The sequence below is a fragment of the Gasterosteus aculeatus genome, chromosome 7 (assembly GCF_964276395.1).
Source record: "Gasterosteus aculeatus chromosome 7, fGasAcu3.hap1.1, whole genome shotgun sequence".
Lineage (NCBI taxonomy): Eukaryota > Metazoa > Chordata > Actinopteri > Perciformes > Gasterosteidae > Gasterosteus > Gasterosteus aculeatus.
Window position 1 is genome coordinate 14,157,914 of NC_135694.1, and position 23,057 is coordinate 14,180,970.

General features: G+C 42.7%; 1 protein-coding gene across 2 annotated transcripts in view; it reads right to left on the reverse strand.

Annotated features, from left to right (window-relative positions):
* Nucleotides 1–23,057, reverse strand: part of alcama (activated leukocyte cell adhesion molecule a) — a 59,649-nt gene that overhangs the window by 35,013 nt on the left and 1,579 nt on the right. For both annotated transcript variants that reach the window (XM_078107245.1, XM_040181967.2), the window contains exon 2: nucleotides 685–791. In XM_078107245.1, the coding sequence (XP_077963371.1) occupies nucleotides 685–791 (107 nt within the window). The remainder of the gene's footprint in view (nucleotides 1–684; nucleotides 792–23,057) is intronic.

Consider the following 23,057-nt stretch of genomic DNA (forward strand, 5'->3'; position numbering starts at 1 on the left):
CTCATGTGAACATGGAGGGTTGAGTCGTTACACATTTCTTCTGTCTGGCAGTGCTCACACTGAAGGGCTGAAGTACTAACTGGCAGAAAGTTCATTTAATTGACTGCCGTAAATACTCTGACACAGCAAAGGTTCCAATAAAGATCAATCTTAACTACTTTAGTTACCAAAGATGGAATACAATAGGCCTACATCCAATGTGCAAAAAAAACAAAGAATAACTAAAGACTTGGCATTACTTTGGGAAAGGCAATACTTGCCTTTCCCAATGGAATCAATGTAACAACTCAATAACGATCTCTCACTATTTTCTTGTGAACATCTATAATATTTCTAGAAGAGCGAGCACATCAGTAAGCGTAAAAAGAACATTAGAGTAAAGCTGTGCTGTTGAAAATGTGTGTCTCTTATGACGAATGTGTTTTTATCCTCTCACTATGTTTTCATTGGTTTTTCACACTCAGTATCACAGAGTGATATTTTTGAACAATTCATTCATTCATTTTTGTCATGAAATTGATTAACAATGTATAATCATGTACACAAAGAAAATCCCAATTCATCATATTGTGCTCCTCTTTGTTGGAAATGTGGTGTGTGTTCAAAAACGTCAAACTCCTCAAGATAATAGAAAGACTAATTTTTACTCAGAGTTGTTGAAAACAGTGTTGGGTATCTACTTACGTATTTCCACTTGACAAATATGAGGTCCTTTGGGGTCGCAGCTCCACCGTTGCATGGTACAACAATGATCTCTCCATACAGGGCAGTTACACCTTCTGTAGCACACACTGCAACAAAGAAGTGACAAACTGTTTACATCATGCTGCTTGGGGCTCCAGTTCATTAATTATGTTTTTGTCATGTTGAATTTGTAGAGATGTCAGCCATATTATTTGCCCAGAGGAGTGTTGTTGTTGCTGCTGTTTAAATTAATTTTGATGCAGGAAAAACAGTCTAATTAAATATAGGGCCCATATCCTTGTGAGGTAAGACTGGGCAAAAATGGTCTGGTCAAAACAAACAGAATAAAGCTAAACCACACTATGGTGTCACTCGAATTGTCACAACAATTTTAAGCATAACTCCCTTTAATTTTTTTGAGGGTAAAGAACCAGAAAAACAAGAATTAAGAAAGTACAAATTGCTATAAGTAAGTGCCATCATAGGTGCTAATAAGGTGCTAACAAGTCCAGGTATAGTCAGTCGAGGTCTGTTTTTAGCTGTAGGCTTTCTGCTGTCCTGATGTCATTGGGGAGCTCATTCCACCATTTAATGGTGCAGGGGTAGAGAGGGTGCGCTGGCAACCGCAAGGTTGGTGGTTTGAGTCCAGGCTGCCCCATGTCCCATGTTGAAGTGTCCCTGAGCAAGACACCTAACCCCTAATTGCTCCCTGGGCAAAAATATAAAAAGCCATGGGTTAAAAATGTAATGTAAGTCGCTTTGGATAAAAGTGTCAGCTAAATGACCTGTAATGTAATTTAGGAGCCAGGATTTCTTCAGTGTTTAGCTCTCTGTGAGGGAGCAGATTGATGCAGAGCAGAATTGACGTGCAGAGACATAAGGTTTGACCATGTTTTGGATGTAGACTGGACCTGATCTGTTTGCTGCACGGTACGCAAATGTTTTGAAACGGATGCGGGCAGCAACTCGGAACCATTGAAGGAAGCGGAGTAGTGTGGGTGAATTTAGGTCAAAATATTCAGACGAATAAAACTTGTATTACTATGAAATTATATTGTCATTATGTAATCAGTGGCATAAATGTTCTGATGTTTGTCGCAACTAATATTGGTGCAATAATCACCAAACAAAAATTTGATATTGTGACAGATCTGGAGACAGGCCTGTATTTGTTAACGTCAGACAGATTGGGGCTGGGTTTCTTCACAGCCCAGTCATGGGTAACGTGAGAGGAGGCTGAAAAAGGGTTGGGAAAAATGTTGATGTATGGAGGTCAGAGGAGAGTATAGTGACACCAAGGTCTCCACACTCCAAATGTTGTTGCTGTCACACCGCGGTGAGATCAAGTTGGGGTTTTCTTGTCTTCGTGCCTTGTCTTGTCATTTCCTGTTTTATTTTGAAAGATTAACCCCTCTCTCGTTTCAGGTCACTTGCCCCTCATGTGGCACCAGTCGAATCGTCTCCCCTGATCCCTGATTGTGTCCACCTGTTTCCCATTACCCTCATGTGTCTTATAGTCTGTGTCTCCCTCCAGGAGTGTACCGACCATTCTGCAACCTGAGCCTGTCGCCTTTAACTCGGTGTCCCTCTGCCTGCCTGGTTCGGTCTTGCTTTTCCCCGTTCTATAAGAATTGGCTCCGCCAACTCGGGCGACAGCGGAGCAGCAGCTCCGCGACAACTCCGGAGCGCACCCCAGCACCGGGCGGGCCGGCTCCCCACTGTTCTCTGCCAAAACCCCGCTGATCTTCTGCCACGGAAGAAGAGGAAGACCCTATGCAGCTGGGAAGGGCCCGGCTAGAGCAAAGGCAACAAGAAGGCCGTTGCTTCTATTGCGGGGACACTGGTCACCGCATCGTGGCCTGCCCAGCCAAGAGGCCCATAGGGGCCAGGCAGTCCGCTGCTCCCAGCTCGACTACACAAACTCGTCAAGGTAATGCACCACACCACCACCGAGCACAACGCACTCTTTGACACCGGGGCTGATGAGAGCCTGATGGACTGGGGATTAGCAGAGAAGCTGGGCATTAAATCCCCTGGGCAGTAAAGCCTATCCAGGCCAAGGCCCTAAACGGGGCAGAACTGTTCACCATCTCTCTCGTCACTGAACCCATCAAGCTAATCATTAACGATCATAAAGAAACCATCCGTTTTTATTTATTCAAGTCACCGTCTCAGGCTCTGGTTTTGGGGCTGCCATGGCTGTTTCGCCACAATCCCCACGTAAACTGGAGAACGGGAGAGATTATAGGATGGGGTGAGGACTGTCTTGACCTCTCGATTCCAGGAAAACGAGGGGCTGTGTTTAACCTGGTCTCCGTTAGGGCCACCGCGGACCCAGAGTACCCAGACCTGAACACAGTGCCCTCCTGTTATCACCATCTTCGGGAGGTTTTTAGCAAGACCAAGGCCACCTCGGCCCCCATCCTCATCATGCCAGATCCCCAGCGACAGTTCGTGATCGAGGTAGACTCCTCCAACGAAGGGGTCGGGGCGGTCCTCTCCCAGCGGTCTGAGCAGGATAGCAAGATGCACCCCTGCGCCTTATCACGGTGGCTGTCCAAGGCTGAACGGAACTATGATGTCGGTAACCGAGAGCTGCTGGCGGTAAAGGTCGCCCTCGAGGAGTGGAGACACTGGCTTGAGGGGGGCTGACCAGCCATTCATTGTCTTGACGGATCACAAGAACCTTGAATACATCAAAAAAGCCAAAAGACTAAATTCTCGCCAGGCCAGGTGGGCTCTTTTTTTTTTAACCGGTTTTCTTTTTCCCTTTCTTACAGGCCGTGGTCCCGCAACGTCAAACCTGATGTCCCGTCTCTTTGACCCCGAGCCTTTTGCCAAAGAGCCCGAGACTATCTTTCCACTAACCGGTGTGGTTGGAGCTGTGACTTGGCAGATGAGGTAAAGCAGGTTAACGGTGAGGTTCCACCGCCTAGTGGATGCCCTGCGAACCGTCTGTTTGTCCCGGTTGTGTTGCGCCCGCAGGTGATCCACACCTCACTGCTTTCCTGCCATCCGGGAGTTCGGCGAACGATGTTCGTTTTCGCCCGGAGATTCTGGTGGCAGCGGGAGGTCCGGGAGTACGTTGAGACATGTTCAGTCTGCGCCTGAAATAAGACCTCCTCCAGGCCACGCATGGGCCTTCTACAGCCTCTACCTATTCCCTCCAGACCGTGGTCAGACATCATGGACTTCGGCACGGGGCCCCCGGTCTCTAAAGGTAACACCACGGTTCTTACAGTTGTGAACAGGTTTTCCAAAATGGCTAGATTTGTTCCACTGCCAAAACTAGCTTCAGCCAAGGAAACGGCAGAAGTTATGATGAACCAGGTTTTTAGGATCCACAGCTTTCCTAAGGACATAGTTTCTGACCGGGGGCCCCAATTTGTCTCCCGGTTCTGGGGGGGAGTTTTGTCGGCTCATCGGTGCGAAGGCCAGCCTGACCTCAGGATACCACCCAGAGGCTAACGGCCAGACCGAACGCCTCAACCAGCAGCTGGAAACGAGTATGCCCACAACTCACTGCCTACCTCAGCCACAGGTTTCACGCCTTTTGACTGTGTTTTTGGTTACCTGCCCCCCATGTTCACGGACAACGAGCCCATGCCATGATCCGTCGCTGTCGCCGCATCTGGGCAGGTGATAATTCGCCAGGGGGATAGAGTGAAGAAGGCCGCGGACCGCAAGAGACAACCCTCATGTGTCTTATAGTCTATGTCTCCCTTTCCCTGGTGCAGTAGTGTACCGACCATTCTGCAACCTGAGCCTGTCGCCTTTAACTCTGTGTCCCTCTGCCTGCCTGGTTCGGTCTTGCTTTTCCCCGTTCCCGTTCTATAAGAATTTCAGTTTCTATTTATGGACTCTGCTCCTCCAACCTGTTTGTACCTTTTTGTGTTTTCCTCCTAATGGAGTGATTGAGTTTTTTGTGATTTTTGAGCCAAATGAAGACTGCCTTTTTTCTGTTCATTCTGCTCTTGAGTCCTCTCTTTAAACGTGGGCCTGACAGTTCCTGAGCTAAACAGGGTGAACAAGAAGCACCTCAGATTCTTGTCATTCCAGAGTGATGGGGCCAGAAAACGTACAAGTGCAGCTGCTAACTGAAGGTAAGACATGCTTGTTTGAAATCTTTAACTACAGCTAGATTACGACACCACAATAAAGTATCAGTTTCTATAGTGGATTATTCCAGTGATGAGTGAATACATCAACCCTGCTAAATCTGCCAAAATATGCCATCTGCATATTTTCTCTGGTAGTGCAAGGCACAGATAACATGAATTCAGAAAATGTTCACTATTATTTGGTCAGTATTATGAGTCTTTGGTTTGAACCTTTAATGCACAGGTGTGACACTCAAGGCCCGAATCCTGTCCCCCGGGGGTCCAGTGCGGCCCGCTGGATGACTTTGCTATTGTGAGAAATACAGAAAGACATGAATTTCTATAAAAGTAGCTGCTATTCCTAAAAGGTCGACTGGGGGTCGCACTCTGTGCGTGAGCGCATGCGTTGGACCAGGGGGACCAGGTCATTCACAAACACAGTGCCGGTCGATCACCTGCCATTGGAAAAAAAACAAGTCAGGTCACCACGCATATGCAGCGCTGTTGTTCCGTTTGGTTACCTCTGCTGCTCGTAATTATTATTATTATTCGGACGAACTGCCCGAGCGGGAGGGGGGTAGATCGCCATGAGTTGGATTGAAAGTTGAGTGGAAAGTAGCTCACAGGCTGAAAAACTGTGGGCACCCCTGCGTTAGAGCTTTTCGACCACAGCGGTACTCCAGGCAGAAGCGCCCGCTTGAAAATGACTGTGTCCCCCTGTCGGCCAGATCATCCGCGCGGACCCCCCCCCCTATGATTTTTATGGTCTGGCCCACACGAGATAAGTGAGCTGTATCTGGCCCAAACCAATGCTTCAATGAATATTTCGCCCACAATAGAAGCAATTTACGATAACGACACACAACTCAAACTAATAGGGCTGTCAATAGATTTAGAAAAAATAACTTTAATCTCACATTTTGAAATTCATTGTTGTTTTTAATGAATGTTAAGACTACATCTGAAAAGTAATGAGTAATTACTTTAGACAGTGTGCAGGGCTGTAGTGGAGGGTAAACGCCGTTTACGCACCTCTAGAATTTGGAAATGGCGTTTACGCACCTATAAATAGCGTTTACGCACCACAAAGTTCCCTGCGCCTTGTATTCTTCCGTTGGAATAATCCGAAATAAACGTGTAATTTTAAAACGGCTAAGACTACGTTTCCCATTGTTGAACATATAAATGCCGTAGTCTGAATCCTTTTCATCTGCGCTGTATTACGGTCTGTGAGCATCCAATCCGTGCCTTGCGGCTGCAGCAGCGACCAATCAGGATCCAGGAGGCACATACACGCTGTGGATCAGCCCAGTGGTCCCCAACCTTTCTTACCTCACGGACCGGTTTCATGTCAGACAATATTTTCGCGGACCGGTCGAGAAGGTCCGACGGTGGGGGAGAGGGGGGGGTAGTAGTCGTTGCGGGCGGAACGACCGACGGGGGGGTAGTAGCTCTGTGTTCGCTGGTCGTGCACGGTAAAAGAAACGCCTGGTGACGCGTAGATTAGAAAACAAGTCAGTTCTCAATGTGAAAAAAAAACATGCTGTATAGGCTATTTATGATGACATAGGTAGTACATGAGTGTTCCTTTAACTTATGTTGTCAGTGTGATCGACAGGCTGCTTAACTGGTTAACTCTTAAATTTTCAGGCAGTGAGAGGACAGGCAATGATGCAGAGAGCACAGGGAGAGGAGAAACACCAGGTCGAATAGAGAGAGGAGAAGCACAGAGGAGCCATGAACCCCAGAACGCGTGTTCTGGGGTTCATGGCTCCTCTGTGCAAGGCAGGACCTGACGTGGAGGACAAGGAGGCCCTCTGGGCACTACTGTAAAAAGGAGACTCCGTATGTAGATAGTTCTTAATCTGCAATTGTGTTGTTGTGTTGACATACTTTTCTTCAGTTTTCTTAAATTTAATAAACTACAAACTACTTTATCCATTGTCATTGATTGTATATGACTTTTACTGATAACATAATGCAATATAGCCAGGACAGCCTTACAAGAGTCGCGACGCTTTGTGTTGCGTTGCTTCGCATCGCGTCGAGGTCTGTATGATCACAAAATTCAGAGTTTACCCACCTCTAATTTTACCACTACAGCACTGACCGTGTGACACTTAGACACTGTTTTAAAAACTACACACATTTGATCACCTTTGGAGGCAGAATTCCAACAGGTGGAACATGTTGAACTAGCGACTCTTCCTGCTGTCCTCATGCACTTTGCTCTCAACTCTCCATCATTTAACGGCTGTATTTGAAGTGCCGACAATCTCCCCACATTTAGCCAGGATGTTTTCAAACCACTGTCTTTTAGGGACACAGTGGTGGTCCTCAAACTGTGTGCCACGCAGGGTAACGTTAGATGTTAAGATGGAAGTAGCATAGCACCTAGCTTAGTAAACAGGAAGTAAACAAACGTATGTTAAAATATTTTGTTGCATTAATGTCGGCCACATTAATTGCACAGATTAATGTGTCTATGTTTACAAACTAATATCCAAAGGATGGGTGTGCATGAACCAGTATACAGCCCCAAACCTTCCAAGCCTGCAGCTGTCACAGTGGAATGAGATTCCTCGCTGTCAAGCACAGCCTCCAAATCAAATTAACTGTGTCACCTGGAAAAGATATAATAAAAACACTTAAGCTCAGGGAATAATGCTAAGTAATTATAGAAACGATGAACTTCTGGATGCATCCCTGATCACCTTCAACGCCGACAATCAAATATAACAAGACTTAGCTTGTTCTCTGCAGCGACTCTACCATTTGTCAAGTGTGTCTGTGTCATTGTTGTGCGGCCGGCGGCGGACCTTTTCGGGGTCAATGAATTAATGTGTTTACTTGAAAAAGCTATACCGGGATACGTCAGAATCTTTCTAAATATTGTGATATGGATTTTTGGCCATACCACACAGCCTTAATTGGCGGTAAAGCATTAACACCAGTGCCAAAGTTCTATTTGGAAAGTCGTTTCAGACCCTATTTGAGCCAAAAAGCTGATAAAATCCCTCAATTTTGCCCAATTGTGCCTCAAATACCACGCATTAATCTCTGTTTCTCACTTCCATATAAAACTTTCAGAGGTATAGCTGCACATTCTGAAAGGGAAACATCTAGCGCACGCTGGTGAACATAAAGGGGCATGTAGCAGCTAAAGCTGAAGAAATACGGTAGATAGATAATTCTCTCAAAGAGGGTTGAGACTAAAAGAGTTACAAGAAAGTGAATATTGTGTGCCGGCATGTCCGGATTTATCAAGAGGGTAGCGGCAGACAGTCACAGCCAAAAGCAGTCACAGCCAAAGCATGAAATGCCTTCTTTTAAGAAATCTTAACAGAAAATGAATGGTTTTACTAAATAAAGACTTGTATTAGTATGTATACCCATGGCTGAGTAGACCAAGACCAGGACCTTCAGAAGCACACAAAGTCCAAAGAATAAACACAATCTCACAGTAGAGGGGAGATGTATATAGATTCACCCAGTATCTATGAACTAAACTGGCCAACTACTGAGTTAATATGAGCACACCAAACAATAAGTAAATGAGTGAGTAAGTGAGGGATTGTTCTTGCTCGTGCATGGATGCCTCTCTTGGACTTGGAATCAGACTGTAGGCTAGATGTGGGGAGGTTATGTTGTTGCTGATGTTGCCAGCAGTTTTTGACTTTAATGTACTAGGGGACATTTTGGACAAAACCATTCACTGAATGGTCTTGGCTCATCTGCAGTTGTAGCACAGTTTTGAGAAGACTTCTTGAAACTTAAAAGACACACCTCTTCAGACTCTACCTCGACTAAAAGACTAACAAATTGTAGCACTTAAATTGTACTTATAACGCCATTCATAGCAAATTGTAAATTGGCTTATTTTAGGAAATTGCACTTTCTGAGTTTGTACCCTATGGTTGAATGCACTTATTGTAAGTCGCTTTGGATAAAAGCGTCAGCTAAATGACATGTAATGTAATGAAACATGATGTGAAATATTGAAGTGAAGGAGAGCAGGAGAGATTCAAGAAATGAGGCAAAGGGTCAACTCTGTTATGCACAGCACAAATCATTTCAGTTTCACTGCTCTGAGCCCTCAAGCACACCATGAACACAGTGGGGAGAATAGGCTGGCACTTCCTGCAATCACAAATACTGGCCCTCACCTGGACGGGATGTTGCCATGCAGCCCCTCCTCCACAAAATCAAAACTAATTTAGGAATGGGGACTGCGCGCCTCTCCTTCAAAGTAAATCCTCCTTTTAACCTTCTACTTTCAACTACCTCAGCTAATTCAAATGCATCTCTACCCCTGAGTGAAACAGTGGGGCATTATGATAAAGGGTCTGCAAGAGAGTATTTTCTTTAACGTGATCAAACAGCCCACATTTGGAATGAAAATGTTTTTATTTTGGTTGTCATGATGACTGAAATAAATCAGAATTTAACTGCCACACACACCTGAGATGCTAGTTCTCATTCTGGATTGCGTTTGTGTTCCCCATAGATTACCCCATGGGTTACAACCTGAGGGATTTGTGATAACTCCCTGAAGTAAATGATGGATTCAATGTCAGCACTTAAACACCATCTGCATAGTTCCTCATCCCCATGTAAAAGTACACCAAGCTATAATAGATCCAGTTCCTGGCACTTAACAGATCATCTGTCGCCAGCATAAACGGCAATCAAGAGGCCATATGTACATCAATGCTCATGTCAATATCTCTCAGAAGCACCATCTGTATGAGGCTTAAGCGGAGACACTCACGTTTTTAGTTTGGACTAGGTGTCAATGTGTCCTCTCATATTACCAACCATTTACCATAACGCCTCATATGATGAGTGGTTGGTGGAAAGACATTGTTTATCTCAAGGATTGTCTTACTGCAACAAATTCACAGTTCACAAAAGCTTTATCAACCTATGACTTTGTAATTCTCTATATTAAAACTTTTGTGGTTTAACGTGTGTGTGTGTGTGTGTGTGTGTGATCGTGAAGAGTAATTATGTGACTGTTCCAAATCCTCCCCTCCACCATTATGCAGCACTCAGCCCCTCTGTATCACAGCGGCACAATAAAGTGCAGCCTACATTAGCTGCTCTGATCATTTTCTGTGATGTAAACATGAAATCGTTTTCTATGATCAACAATGTAATCTGCAGACACAAATGGCACCACCCAGAATGTGACAAAATGTTAAATATTTTATACTTGATTATTAGAACCAGAACGTTGTGCTCATGCTCTCACAGTCAGCTATTTTTGGTTTGAAAAAAAAGTACTGTTTATAGAAATTACGGAGCGATAACTTTTTTTGGTGGACCGTTTCCGAACGGGAGCAGTGAGACCAGTGTGTTGGATGTCGTTACCACAGTGACCACACACATCTTCATAACCCAGTAAGGCTTTGTTTTTGTTACAGAACCAAAATGTGTGCAGGAGATTTGAACACATATGAGTGAGGCTCAAAAAACATGATATCCTCTACAGACATATTTGTTAAGCAAAACCGTTATGAGTCTTTCCCATAAAACAAACTCCCCCCTAAAAACTTCTGGAATTTTTTTTTTAAACTCACCGCAGTTACAGTTCTACACATGGCCGTGTATGTAAGGACAGAGGGAACCAGCGGACTGACAATTACAAACACTGGTTATATGTAGTTGCTGAGTCGTGTGTTTATCTTTCTGCCCTTACAAGTCTCGCAACATTTTTTCACAGTTTGCTGTGTTCAAGCACACCCGTCAAACATGTGAGTTGCTAAGACCCGTCTCAACTGAAGATTTTGAACATCATCACTGCATACCAAGACAAATGTAAGCAAATCCTGAGCAGCTGCAAAAAAGGGAGTACAGACAGTCCTGGAAGCACTTTGTTTACCTTTGCATTACTCTAATCTGCCCAGTGCTGCCCATACAGAGAATCTATGGGGTTCCTTTTGAAAACACAGTTCAGCTTTTATGATGGACAAAAAAAGAAAAACAGTCTGCATGGCTTCCTGTTGCCAGCTGGATCTGAAGACGAAGGACAATGCCAGTGACCTGTGGTGTGGAGGTCAGAACAGGCCCGGGGAGTCCCAGTGGATTTCTCTGGCAGATTCTAAATTACTACCTGCTACCACCAGCATGCCTTGAAACAGAGGGCTGCTGTCTCGTGCATTCCTGCCTGCTCACGCTCACGCAACAATGCCATACAATCCCATATAAATCATGGACTTAAAAGAGCAGTGTTCTTCTCTAACCCTGTGCTAATTCAGTCACACACTCTCCAACACTTTGTAGAAACATTGCTATAGTTATTAAGAGTAGTGAACCTAACCGACCTGTGCATGGACTCACTTAACTTAATAACGTTTCTAGGAGAGATCACTGACTTTCACCAGTCATGAATGGCTTGGGTGTGAGACGAGTTGGGAGACAACATGTACGACCACAAGTTTTTGCAGTTTGCTCGTTGTCCCCATCTTATTCACTGCTTCAGCTGCGGAGAGGTTACATAAAAAGTGTAATAATTTTGTAACTACTTTTTCTATGTGGACAATATTTTTCAGTGGGGATAAAGAACACCCTGTGAGTGTTCTTTGTAAAAATGCGTTTATATGTGACCGGTGAAGAAATAAATTAATACCAAAGTTTCGCTTGAAATAAAATCAATAACAGCCCTCTAAATCCTATAAAACATGCCGATACCAGGCTAAAAGCACATCAACAGTAAAGTATCACGTTGATAACGTCAAGATAACTACTCTAGAGGAGGCTTTTGCGAAGGCCCTTACAGCCCAGAAACGGGAGCAGTCAAAATGTGGATTTTTTTCCTGACTACGGCTCATGGAGGCTGATCTGCCTGTTTCAACCCATTTTTCAAGCTTCTGATCCTAATTGTATATGCCTAAACCCATGTGTAAATGATCTACAGCTTCCTTAGCCACACCTTTTCACCTTTCTACCTACCCCTGGGCCACACAGACACAGAGCGGACAGGTGAAGAGAAGGAGTGAACCCAACTAAGCTAAAATCTCACCCAAAACAACAACAATTTAACTTCTGGGACAAATTGTTAGAATAGAACACCGTTCACAGTTGTCAATGTGTCTTCACTATCATTTAAGCACTAACTACAAAACAGCTGATATACAGCAAGCAATCTATAAAGGCACATGAAGCTCTATTGTTCCTCCAGTGGACTGGAACAGGAATGTCAGGGAAGACATGACCTTGGCTTGATGCTACACTCAGACAGAGGTCCTCTGCTACAAATCATCACGAGCTAGCATACCAGGATGGGAAGTGACGAGGCAACAAGGCTGGACACCAAGGATGTTTAGAGTGTTTTCATTCCTACATCAGCTGCTATTATTTCAGATCAGATTCCGTCCATTCCGACATAGAGCTTCGACTGCCAAGACTCCTGGCACACCCCAAAGTAGAAAGCTTGGTCACATTGAATATCTAAAAAGTGCTTACTGAAATCTTCACTGGCGTTTACACTTGAATCTAGCAGGAGAGACTTACTTTGTACTTTCTGATTTACACACTTAGGGAGTATGTACTTACTTTTTGCTTCCACCTAAGTAAATACATACTTTCTAGCCTGGGGAAAGAAACTAAATGGCACTATTCTGCCGTAGCAGAAAACCAAAAAGTGAAAAGGTTCTCTGGTAAAGGCAGAACATTGGCTATGCATGTAGACGTATGTGGATATGTACAAGCACACTCTCTGATGGATTTAACAGTTGGCTAGGTGCAAAACATCTCCACCAGAGGAGGAGGGTTCGGCTCTTCATGTTTCAACCACGACAGAGAAAGAGCGGCTGATTTGGTATGGTAGTTTCTTTAAGCAAAGTCAGAGCAAAAGGCAAATACCATGAAAACCAATTGATCCAGGCATAAAATGGAAGGAGAAAGACAGTGAGACATTTAGAAAGTAGCAACACCAGACACCTGTAATCACCTGCCAAATCAGAGGCAATGACACAGAGGTTAGATATTTGAAAAGCCTGCCAAAGATGTTTCATACAAGATGCCTTGATTGTCAAAATCTTCTTAAAAAGAAACATTTCAAATGAAACCTCAGGTCAAATATCGGACGACTGCGTCTGCATATGTTCATTGTCGCATTTAAGCACTACTGCGGCTGGCTTTTCATCATATTGTTTTTTTCATATGTCATGAAGAATGAAGAGCATACATGTGTCCAAAAGAACTCCGCTGCTTATTCAGCCACTGTTTGAACCTAACGGCTATCTTTTTGGGACAAATCGGATGTGGAAGTGTTGCGCGTGTTGTTGGTGTTTATTGTCTTGTAGTTTATGTTTCTCACAGAGGCCACCGTTTTTAAATCACATGAAATGTGGACGTCGGTGGTCACAAGTTTGCGTTTCAGAACAAGACCACTTTGAACAAATAAAAACAACCAATTCAACCTCAAGAAACCAAGACTTGCCTCCCATTTTGATGTTGTGTTGAGAAACTCAGCTACTCTTCCTTCTGCCTTTCAAAGGGGACCACAAGTTACAGCTGGCCTACTGTCAATGTCAAACACACACACCATATAAATCTTGTATGAGGAGCCTCGGGGAGGAGAAGAAGATGGAAAGACAAGTATCCTTGAGAATTGAGCCCAATTTATTCTCTATGGGAAAAAATGCCCTGTGCTGATTCCGCAGACTGCAGAGGCACCAGCACGTCTGGAGATCAACAATATGCTTGTCAGCAGAGTAGGACACAAACACAAGACTATATTCTGTTTAAGAAAATAAAATCTTATTTATTTACTAACCACCTAATTTGGCCAAAAACCACGAGCACTGCAAGCATTTGCGTCCTGAGCTTAGGAAATAGTCTGATTACTGCAATTAAGACAGACAAAGAAATGTTGACCTTCAGCAGATGCCCTGTTATTATGCCAGTTGGCATGCATGCATGAAGTGCAGTGTTTCCCCAAGGTTTACAATTTCAGGCGGGGCGGAGGGGTAGTCTGTCTGCTGGTGTCCTCTGTCCACTAGTGCAAACCCCATGTGCGGGCACACACAGACAAATTTGCGTGACGGTGCAGAACTGCCGTGCGTGGGAAAAAGAGAATTCCAGACTTTTTCAGGGGAGGGGGAAGGGAAGAGGAGGAGGGCGCCCCCATGATATAATGGTTGGGGAAACCATTATATCAGAGGATGGTGCACTTTGTATCCAAGAAGGGACAAAATCACAATCAAAGAATGGCGAGATATATTGCATCTATGTAGCTAGATAATATTTTTTGAAGTTGGGTGATCAAAACCTTCCTTGAATATAATCCCATGTTAATTTCGTCATTGACACCCTGGGTATTTTACCGTTTTACCATAAAACCTGACATATTTGTTAAGGGTTTAAAGAAATATTTACGGTAATGGTAAAAACTGGAAAAAATACTGAAACCATTGATTTTTACACAGTTTATTCAACCAATTAGACAAGTAATGGGGAGATTCACCCCTCGATTTTACCCAGTGATGGGAGGTAATTAAGTTTGTATGATCCTGTTTGTAAGATCCTTAGACTAGCGACAGTGGGTGTTCGATTCCAAGCCCGGCCAACACGCATGTCGATGTATCCTTGGGCAAGACACTTAACCCCAACATTGCTCCTGTAGCTGTGACTATTGTGTATGAATGCTAGGAACTGATGGGCAGGTCACACTGTCATCAGTGTATGAACGGGTGCGACTGAGTGAACGAAGACATGAAGTGTTAAAGCGCTTTGAGTGGTCGTAAGACTAGAAAAGCACAATACAAGTACAGTACTGACCATTTACCTATAATTATTCCTAGATATTTAATATCTAATTTGGAAGACACTTAAATTGTATTGTTTGTGTAGTTTAGTATAGTCAAAGCTCATTAGTGGAAGAATTTCATTTTTTTCCTAATTTACCTCTCCAGATACCCCCGTAGGTGTGTAGTAGCATCTGTAATTTAGTGAGAGAGATGACTCTGTTAGATAAAAAATTACATAATCTGCCAGGAGATTCATTTAATGATTTATTTGGTCCACTTTGAAGCCTTTTACGTCTGGGTCCCGTCTAATTGCTTTAGCAAGACGTTGAACAAACAGTCCCGGGGAAAGAAGACTGCCCTGTTGACTCCATCTACTTAAAGGGAATGCTGTCGACGTCCGTCTATTTGTGGTGATTTTGGATCGGGGTTAATTGTAAAGGGTTTCCACCCAATCAAAAAACAAATGACCATGTCCAAACTTTCCCAAAACTTGAAATAAGTATGGCCACTCAAGCCTATTAAAGGCCTTCTCAACATCTAATGCTACAGCTGCACTAGGCTTGTTTTCAGATTTTGTTTGATGGATAATATTAAATAGTCAGCAAAAATTGTTGGTTGATGATAGTTTCACAATAAAGTCACTCTGGTCTGGGTTTATTCATTTTGTATTGGCCAAGCCTGTCAGCCAGGGCTTCGGAAATCAATTGATCAATCAATCTGCATTCAATGGTGAAATGGGTCAAACAAAGGGACACTTAGATCTTTTCTGTGAATCATGATGATGGCAGTGTTGATTCAGGAAGAGTTTGAGTTTTTGGACGCAAAATGAATCATTTCCATCAGAAGCGGTGTGAGTAAGTCTTTAAATTCTATTTAGAATTCAGGGGGGAAGCCATCCTGTCCTGGAATTCTTTTTGATTGTGATGAGCCATTACCAGAAACCACAGAGGGAGTTAACTTCCCATGGTTATAATGTAAGAGTGGATATAAATGGACTTTCCAGTCGAGGGTTGCTCTGCAGCAAATAGTTAAAAAAGTGATCCATCAGCAGCTAAACGTTCAGGAGCTTCAAGCCGAGCTGATAAGGAGGAAGGGACACTGAACAGAGCTGAGAAGAGCAACTTTATCCTGACCAGGTCTGTGGACGTTATCTAGAAAAGAACACCAATCAAACCCACCAAGCCAGGGACTCAGCCCTATTTCAGCCTCATCTGGGAACAAAGTAGATAACAAAAAGAGTTCCTATCAAATACCACAGAAAACATTTTCTAAAAAAGAAAACAAAAGTTAGTCATTGTGTTTTTGTGAGATGCTGACATTTAAGAGGGAAAACAGAAATGGGTTATGTAATTGGTTTGATTCAACTTTTGGCTCACCTATAACCAAATGTAATACTTAAAAATATAAACTACCTCTTTCCTACCTTATCATTTATGCTACTACATTAGAACATTTGACATACAGAGGACATGGAGAACAAGGTTGTTTACCGCTGAGCTCTCCAGGTGGTAGGTAAACCTTGCATGAGGCCCCACTCAAATGACAGCACCTTTGCATTGGCCCCTCCCTCTGCCTCGCTCTCCCTGCTCCTCCCACACAATTACAAGTCTTGAGCCTAGTTTATGGTGCCCCTTGCGTGCTTTTTACCCGTTCTTGCGTGCGTCAATTTTTCTAGACTAGCGTCAACAGCTGCGCAAGCCTCACGCAGCCCGCAAGGCTGTGATTGGTCCGCTAACGACATCGTTTGCGGAGTCTCATATTTGCAGTTTTCATAATCTGCACTATTTATATAGTACCACTATTTTGAAAAGGAAGATTTTTGAAGAGAGAATGAATCAGATTTAAGAGATTTTGTCGGAAGAAATACGGAAATATGACCCAACCCGTCATTGTCTATAAGGACGCGCAGATGGCCTCCAATTTATGGAGGGAGATCTCCGCAAACGTCGGAGTAAATAAACGAACCAACGACTACCACACACAAAGACGTCATGTTCTGGCGGTGAATTGCTTTGCAACACGCGCAACCCTTTTAGAACCATGAATTGAAACGAGTCCATCGACACGACTGCGCAAAAAGCCTCAGTTGTAAAAGCATGCCAGCGCCTTTATTATCGCCCGGCTTCAAAATGACAAGCGGGTGGCGATGCTTACTTCAAAATACTAAAAAATCCCCTTACTTGGTTTATGGACATTTAATGATCTGTTAGTGCCCACTTGCATGTAAGTGATCAAATAATCCACACACAAAGGAAACTAGTTTTTAAGGATAATTAACTTTCTTTGTTTTTCAGCTTTCTTCCACTTGAACCTATACAGTCACGTTGCCATGTGTATGTAACACAGGGGACTGATATGAGCCAAACAATGGGGCCTTTAGAAGGTTGTAGTCATATGTCAAGTGAGATGTGACACGTTGGTGCAAGGCATCCTAATGTCTGGAATGCAGCACTCTTTGATTTTTTAGGTTTGTCGGGCTATGAGTAAAGGCTAAAACAAGGACTCTGACCTACTAAAAAGGATGTATCCTCATGCGGAGGTCACAGAGTTATACAGTACCAACAGCCGATTATGGAAGAATTGTTAATTTCCTCTGGAACGATTTGACAAGAGGAGGGTGATTTAAGGAGTCGTCTGCTAATGCACACATTTTTTCAAGAAGACGTGACTTCCCGATGAGGATTTATTAGTTTTTACATGAACAATTAAACAATAAAAGTTTTTAATGGTTTAATTGAGTGGGCTTTCATATGTTTTATTTACTGGCAGGAGTACTCCTGAATTTAGTTTAGATTTGGTTATCATTTTTAAAACTGAGATGGATTAGACGGCTTTGCTTTGGCTTTGCCCAGATAATCTGTCCATTACTTTTGTTTACCTCTATTTACTGAATGAAATCCAAACAGTCAACAAGCCAATCAAGGCCAATTGAATGAGAAAATGTGTCTAAACATTTGACTGGTACTGTGTACAAAATGTAAACATTGTAAAGAGCATCAGAAGCAGTTCAAATATTTTTTTGTGAATACATGCAACTAGTGCCATCCTACAGAAGAAGATGTGAAAACAATATGAAACTGAAAATTGACTGAATGGCTGAACTTAACAAAAGTGAGAGAAAAGTGAGAGAAGTACAGTGAAGTACAGTGAGAGAGTGAGAGAAGACAGTATATTGTATCAAATGGGACTAGCTAGAGAAGAGAAAGCAAAATAAAGACCTCAGGTCAGCTTTATTAGTCTCTGTTGACAGTCAGCAGTTGACACAGTAATGGATGGCATGCACCCTCTAAATGAAGATAGGGATACCTTTCCCCTCACAGCCTTATATTTGGGTGACTTAACCATCGGTTTCAGTATCAGACACCTGAGGTTGTGTGTGTTCTTTGTGTCGCTCTACTGGGTGAAGAGGGATAGGGTTCATTCCAGAAGAGTTACTCGAAACAGAAATGGCACCGTGCTTACTTATCAGTGTTAGACATGCTCGGAAAAACTTTGTGGCAGCTTTTAGCAATGGTGTTGAAAGACACATGTCAAAAGAAATGTGAGAAAAATTGCTGTTGCCAGTCACGGCGTTGAGTCTCAAAGTGGCGGTAGGCCCGGAAGAAATACCTGAGTGCTGAGACAGCTTGGTGGTAGTGAATGTTATCTCTGACTGGTCCATGGGAAATCAACCTGGTATTTCCTTGATAAGTCCAAAAGAGACAGAGCTCCCAGAGGTTTTTATCTAGTACCGAAGATAGACCTTAATACCCCAGCCTTAGAGCAGACAACAGCAGGTCAGGGATAGGTAGTGTGAGTGAGAGAGGGGGATCGTTGAACTTCTTCTTCTTGTTTGTAGAGCTGAGGTTTCACTATGATGGGTCTTGTTTGGTCATTGTTGTTCATCAGTCCCAGTGAGCATTGGACTTTCTCTGCATGTAATTTGAGCTGTGTCTTCATGAATTCATTGATTGGTTCTTTGGTTTGTTCCAGTGGAAGCTAAATAAAAAGTCCAGAACAGTCTCTTCCATGGCTTCATTTTAGGAGGCTACAAAGCAGAATCGGGTGGGGGAGTGATTTGTTCAGTATTTTGTCCTAAAGGAATTCCATTGTTGAGTTCCCTATCCTCCTGCTTCATTGACTGTGATCCTTCAGTCAGGTCCAACAAGTTTATTTTAAATCGGGACCTAGGTAGGGGTCGGACCCCAAGGGGAGCTGGTTTAGGCCTATATTGTATCACCTGTTTGGCCTTTGTGCATGATTCAATGCCTGGTTGAGTGCAGGTTACTTGATAACATTGAGAAGAAACAGATGTTTCATGTTGGTTTCATCAGCAGTCTAGCAGCTTTAATCTTGGATATTGCAACATCTCAGAAAGGATGTTAACGGCCTTGTATATTTTGAGATATCTGCTCTTCTATCTGGCTCCAGAAACATTAAAATGCATGTAAATGACCCGGACTTTACCTAATTGGTTCCACACAAGCTGTTCATTAAGTTATTTTAAGAAACTTATGGATGTTCCATGTTTCACTGCTTTAATTGATCTAATCTATATCTATATCTTGATCTATACTGATCCACTCATACAGAGATTTGCATACACATATTAAAACTCCTAGTTGGTTAACAACAGACACAAAAGCTACAGTGAGAAAAGCACAGGGCAGTAAACGGGAATTTAAGATGAGCATATTGCCAGGCTTACTGTGGGTAAACAGCATCTCTCATTACTGTACAAACAGTGTTTGCGCATGCAAACACAAAGCCAAACTCATTTTGGATGGTGAGGTGTGCAATGGAACCATTCCCAATTCTCTGAACTTCATTTTCCCACAATATCCAGCAGAAAAGTGGCATGCCTAACTAAAAGGGAAAGCTTCAAAAAATTAAGAGTTTGAGTCTTTCCATAAAAAAAGAGCACTGACTTTCAGATTCATTACATCAATATGATGCATGAAAGTAATATTAATATTAAAGACACTCAGCCGGATCTTAAAACATGTACAGCAAAAACTGTACATGTACAATATATTGCCATACGCAGCCTCCAGCAGAGGTTTTCTATAGTTATAGAGGTAAGAATAACATTTTTAAAATGAAATCCTATATGTAGACTGTCTCGAAAAGTCATTTGAGACCCAGCTGTTTGACTACCATTGTAACAAGAGAATATTTGTCTTAATTATAACAATTGGGTGTTCCTTGCTAAAACATGTTGTTATGAGCAGTTGTGACGTTTCTGCCTTGTTCTCTAAGTGGCTACCATGTTATAACAGATAAGACGGAGCCTCTCTATTTTACTGTATAATACTAAATAAACACAGATGTAACGGTTCTACCAGTAATAATGGCAAACTTCAAAGCAGACATTCAGAGGTAATCCCCTTAAGATGTATCCATGTGAAAGTCCAGCAGATTGTGTGATCATGAAGAAGAGGGTGGGCAGCATTCCTCTGTCCTTGGATTGAAACCTGAGAACACAGCTAAATTCTCATATAAAGCATTGTGCGCCTTTGCAGGCTTAAAGGTCTTGGATTACCAACAGACAGAGCATGATGAAGCCCAACAAAACACAAAGCCTTGAGGGTAAAGTGAAAAGAAATTCAACTCGATAATGATTTTCATTTCGTGGCACTGTAATTTCTATGTTTATGCAGGTGAATCTTCCTCCCATCCTGATGGTAACTATCCAGGTGTTAAGGTGAGTTTATTATCTGAGCGAAGGAATGGAGGAATTTAATGAGCATTTACTTTCACAGACCCTAAACAAAAAACGTTGTCGGCATCATTGTTCTACTCCACACTAGTTACTGTGTTAATTAAACTCAAGTGTTTAATCCAGAGAGTAGTTCTATATATTATATATATATATAAATAAATAAATACCTGTAATATCTATATTACAGTTATTTTTATATAACCACAAAAAGTACAAGACAAGAAATATTTCACAATAAAGTCAGAAATAACTCATCATGTCTTCAGTACGTATCCTAATTAGGAGGACATGATGTTGCATTGGCGGTCTGGGTTTGATCCCTTGCAGGCTCAATAAAGTTATTTGGTTGAAACCAAAGCATCTTGGCTGTTAAATATCAACCTTTGTCAAACCTTTATTTGGATGCTTATAAGGAATTAGGCCACTGAGGTGCTGTAAAAGTGGTAGGCTGATGTACAACTAGGGCTGGGCGGTATGGCCAGAAATCCATGTCACGGTATTTAGAAAGATTCTGACGGTAACCCCGGTATGTGACGGAATGGATTTTTCAAATAAACACATTAATTTATTGACCTCCGAAAAGGACCGCTCAGAACGCTGGATTTTATCTACCCGTATTATAAATAAACCATCATGGACGACATTGCGGATAGATTCTCTCCTGGAAGTATGGACATTACTTTTCGCTCGTCGCAATTAAAGACAAAAATGTAGTGGTGAGTTGTAAATTATGTGCAGTTGCAAAGAAGCTATCCACATCTAAGAGTAGCAATTCAAATCTTATGAAGCACCTGTTGAAACAACACGCTTCGACAAAGCTAGTAGCGAAAGACCGCAGCCCTGCGGATGCTGACAGCCAAGGCTAGAAAGAAGAGGCCTTTGAGAACAATCTGTAGATACCCACACCGCCAGCCCTCTGACTTTCCTGTCACTCTCTATTACTATGTAATCACATTCCTTAATATATAATCTAATTATTCCTCAGTAGGCGAGGACATTTTTTACAGGTCTTGGCACAAAAAATTAAGTATTATCCTGTCACTAGGGAGACTTCCTCTATCAAGAACCTGAACTTTAATCTGTATCTATACCTCACCAGTGCACATGTAAAAAAAAAAAGCTTGACTCATGTTGTGCCTGTCAGTAGCTGAGTCAATAAGTCGGAAATACCAGTCACTAAACTGCTTTCCCTCTGTGCTGCCTCATTCTTGGAGCGTTTCGCCAGAGTGTATTTTTGAGAAGACTGATTTCATTGAATTATAATTTCCCCGCACATTCAAAATAGCAGAGTTTCACACGTAAACGTTTCACTTCTCATTTTGACACAGTCCTGCGTTCATTGATTTCACTACAACACTATTACAGAAGGGGAAACAACCTGACTCAACATCGGGCGAAAACTGCAACATGAATCATCCTGCCTCATGTGTGTGGGAGGGGGGAGTAGTCAGGTGACCGAGTAGTAGCAGAAACGGTACAACTTGGTGATATCATCATCCTTGCATCTTTTGTGAACATCTGCGCTGCTGGAAGTGAAAGCCTTGGTTTCTTCACAGCTTTTCAGAATCTCAATAATTTTATTGCATTTACACCACTGAATGAATGTCATTCATGGATTTAAAATGATTCCACCAGCAGCTCATGGGAGGTGGAGTTCTCTTAACACCTTTCACATGACAATACTAAGTTATGGGATGTGTTCATTCGATGTGTCTGAACAGGGCTTTCTGCATACAGAAAAAAAAAACTAAAGCCATGTGAAGAAAAGATTTGTGTGAGGCTTCAAGCATATTGTGACCTTTTCACAACTCAACTACTGGGATTGTTGGATAAAGTGGTTCTCTCCTCACATATCCACCCCTCCCCTTCTTCACCACCGACTCCCACAAAAGGTATTTTCCCTCCAGAAAAAAAACATGCCGGGGCAGATTGAGATTTCAACTTGTTTCGTGCCCCAGGCTTAAGCAACTAGAAATGCAGCTAAATGTTGTAAATATGATTACTGCTAAAAATTCTGTGTCTCAGACTAGTTATGTAAAACACCAAGTCTGCTTGATGCAGAAGAGCTTTGACAGAAGCATTTATTAAAACACTGATCACTTTAGCAACCTGCTGCCAGAGAAAGAAAATGATGCGTTATTAACGTCCCTGAGACATTCAGCTGCCTGGTGGAACGAAGGCCTTCTAACAGAGGGGACAGGACTTAGTTAGTCTCTGAGCAGAGTGTCTCGGAACCAGGGTCTTAACAGCTAGCAGCTCCTCTGCTGCTACCTAAAGTCACTTTGGAAAATGAAATATTTCAGGCTTATGGAGACACAAAACACTGAAGAGACAAACCACGTTTCTTTCTGGATAACCCTGCCTAATATTTGCTGTAGCCCTCTGTGATGACACCCTAACTGTGTCAATTGAGTGCTACCACTATAATGAAGGAGACGGCTTTGTTTTTCTAGAAAGTCATAATAGTCATAGTTATAACTATTTATTAATAGTCTTTGGCACTACAGTTATGACTAGCTGCAACATTTTAACAGCCCCTTAGCGACACTGTTGCTGACGTTCTAAAACTTTTTAAAGCTAATTGTGAGCAAACACAACAGGGAGTGATGAATATGAAAGGGCTCTCAATTACCTACGTGGCACAACAACCTTGCCCCTAAAATTTCTAAAATTGCCATTATCTGTCAAAGATAACTTTTCCAAACAGTGTTTACCATCGGTGACCTTTACTCCCACCCATCCCGCAAACGCACATACTTTGTAACTGCTCAGATCTTTTCTGACTGCTCAGCCCTCTAAAGTCACCCCCAAAAGCCT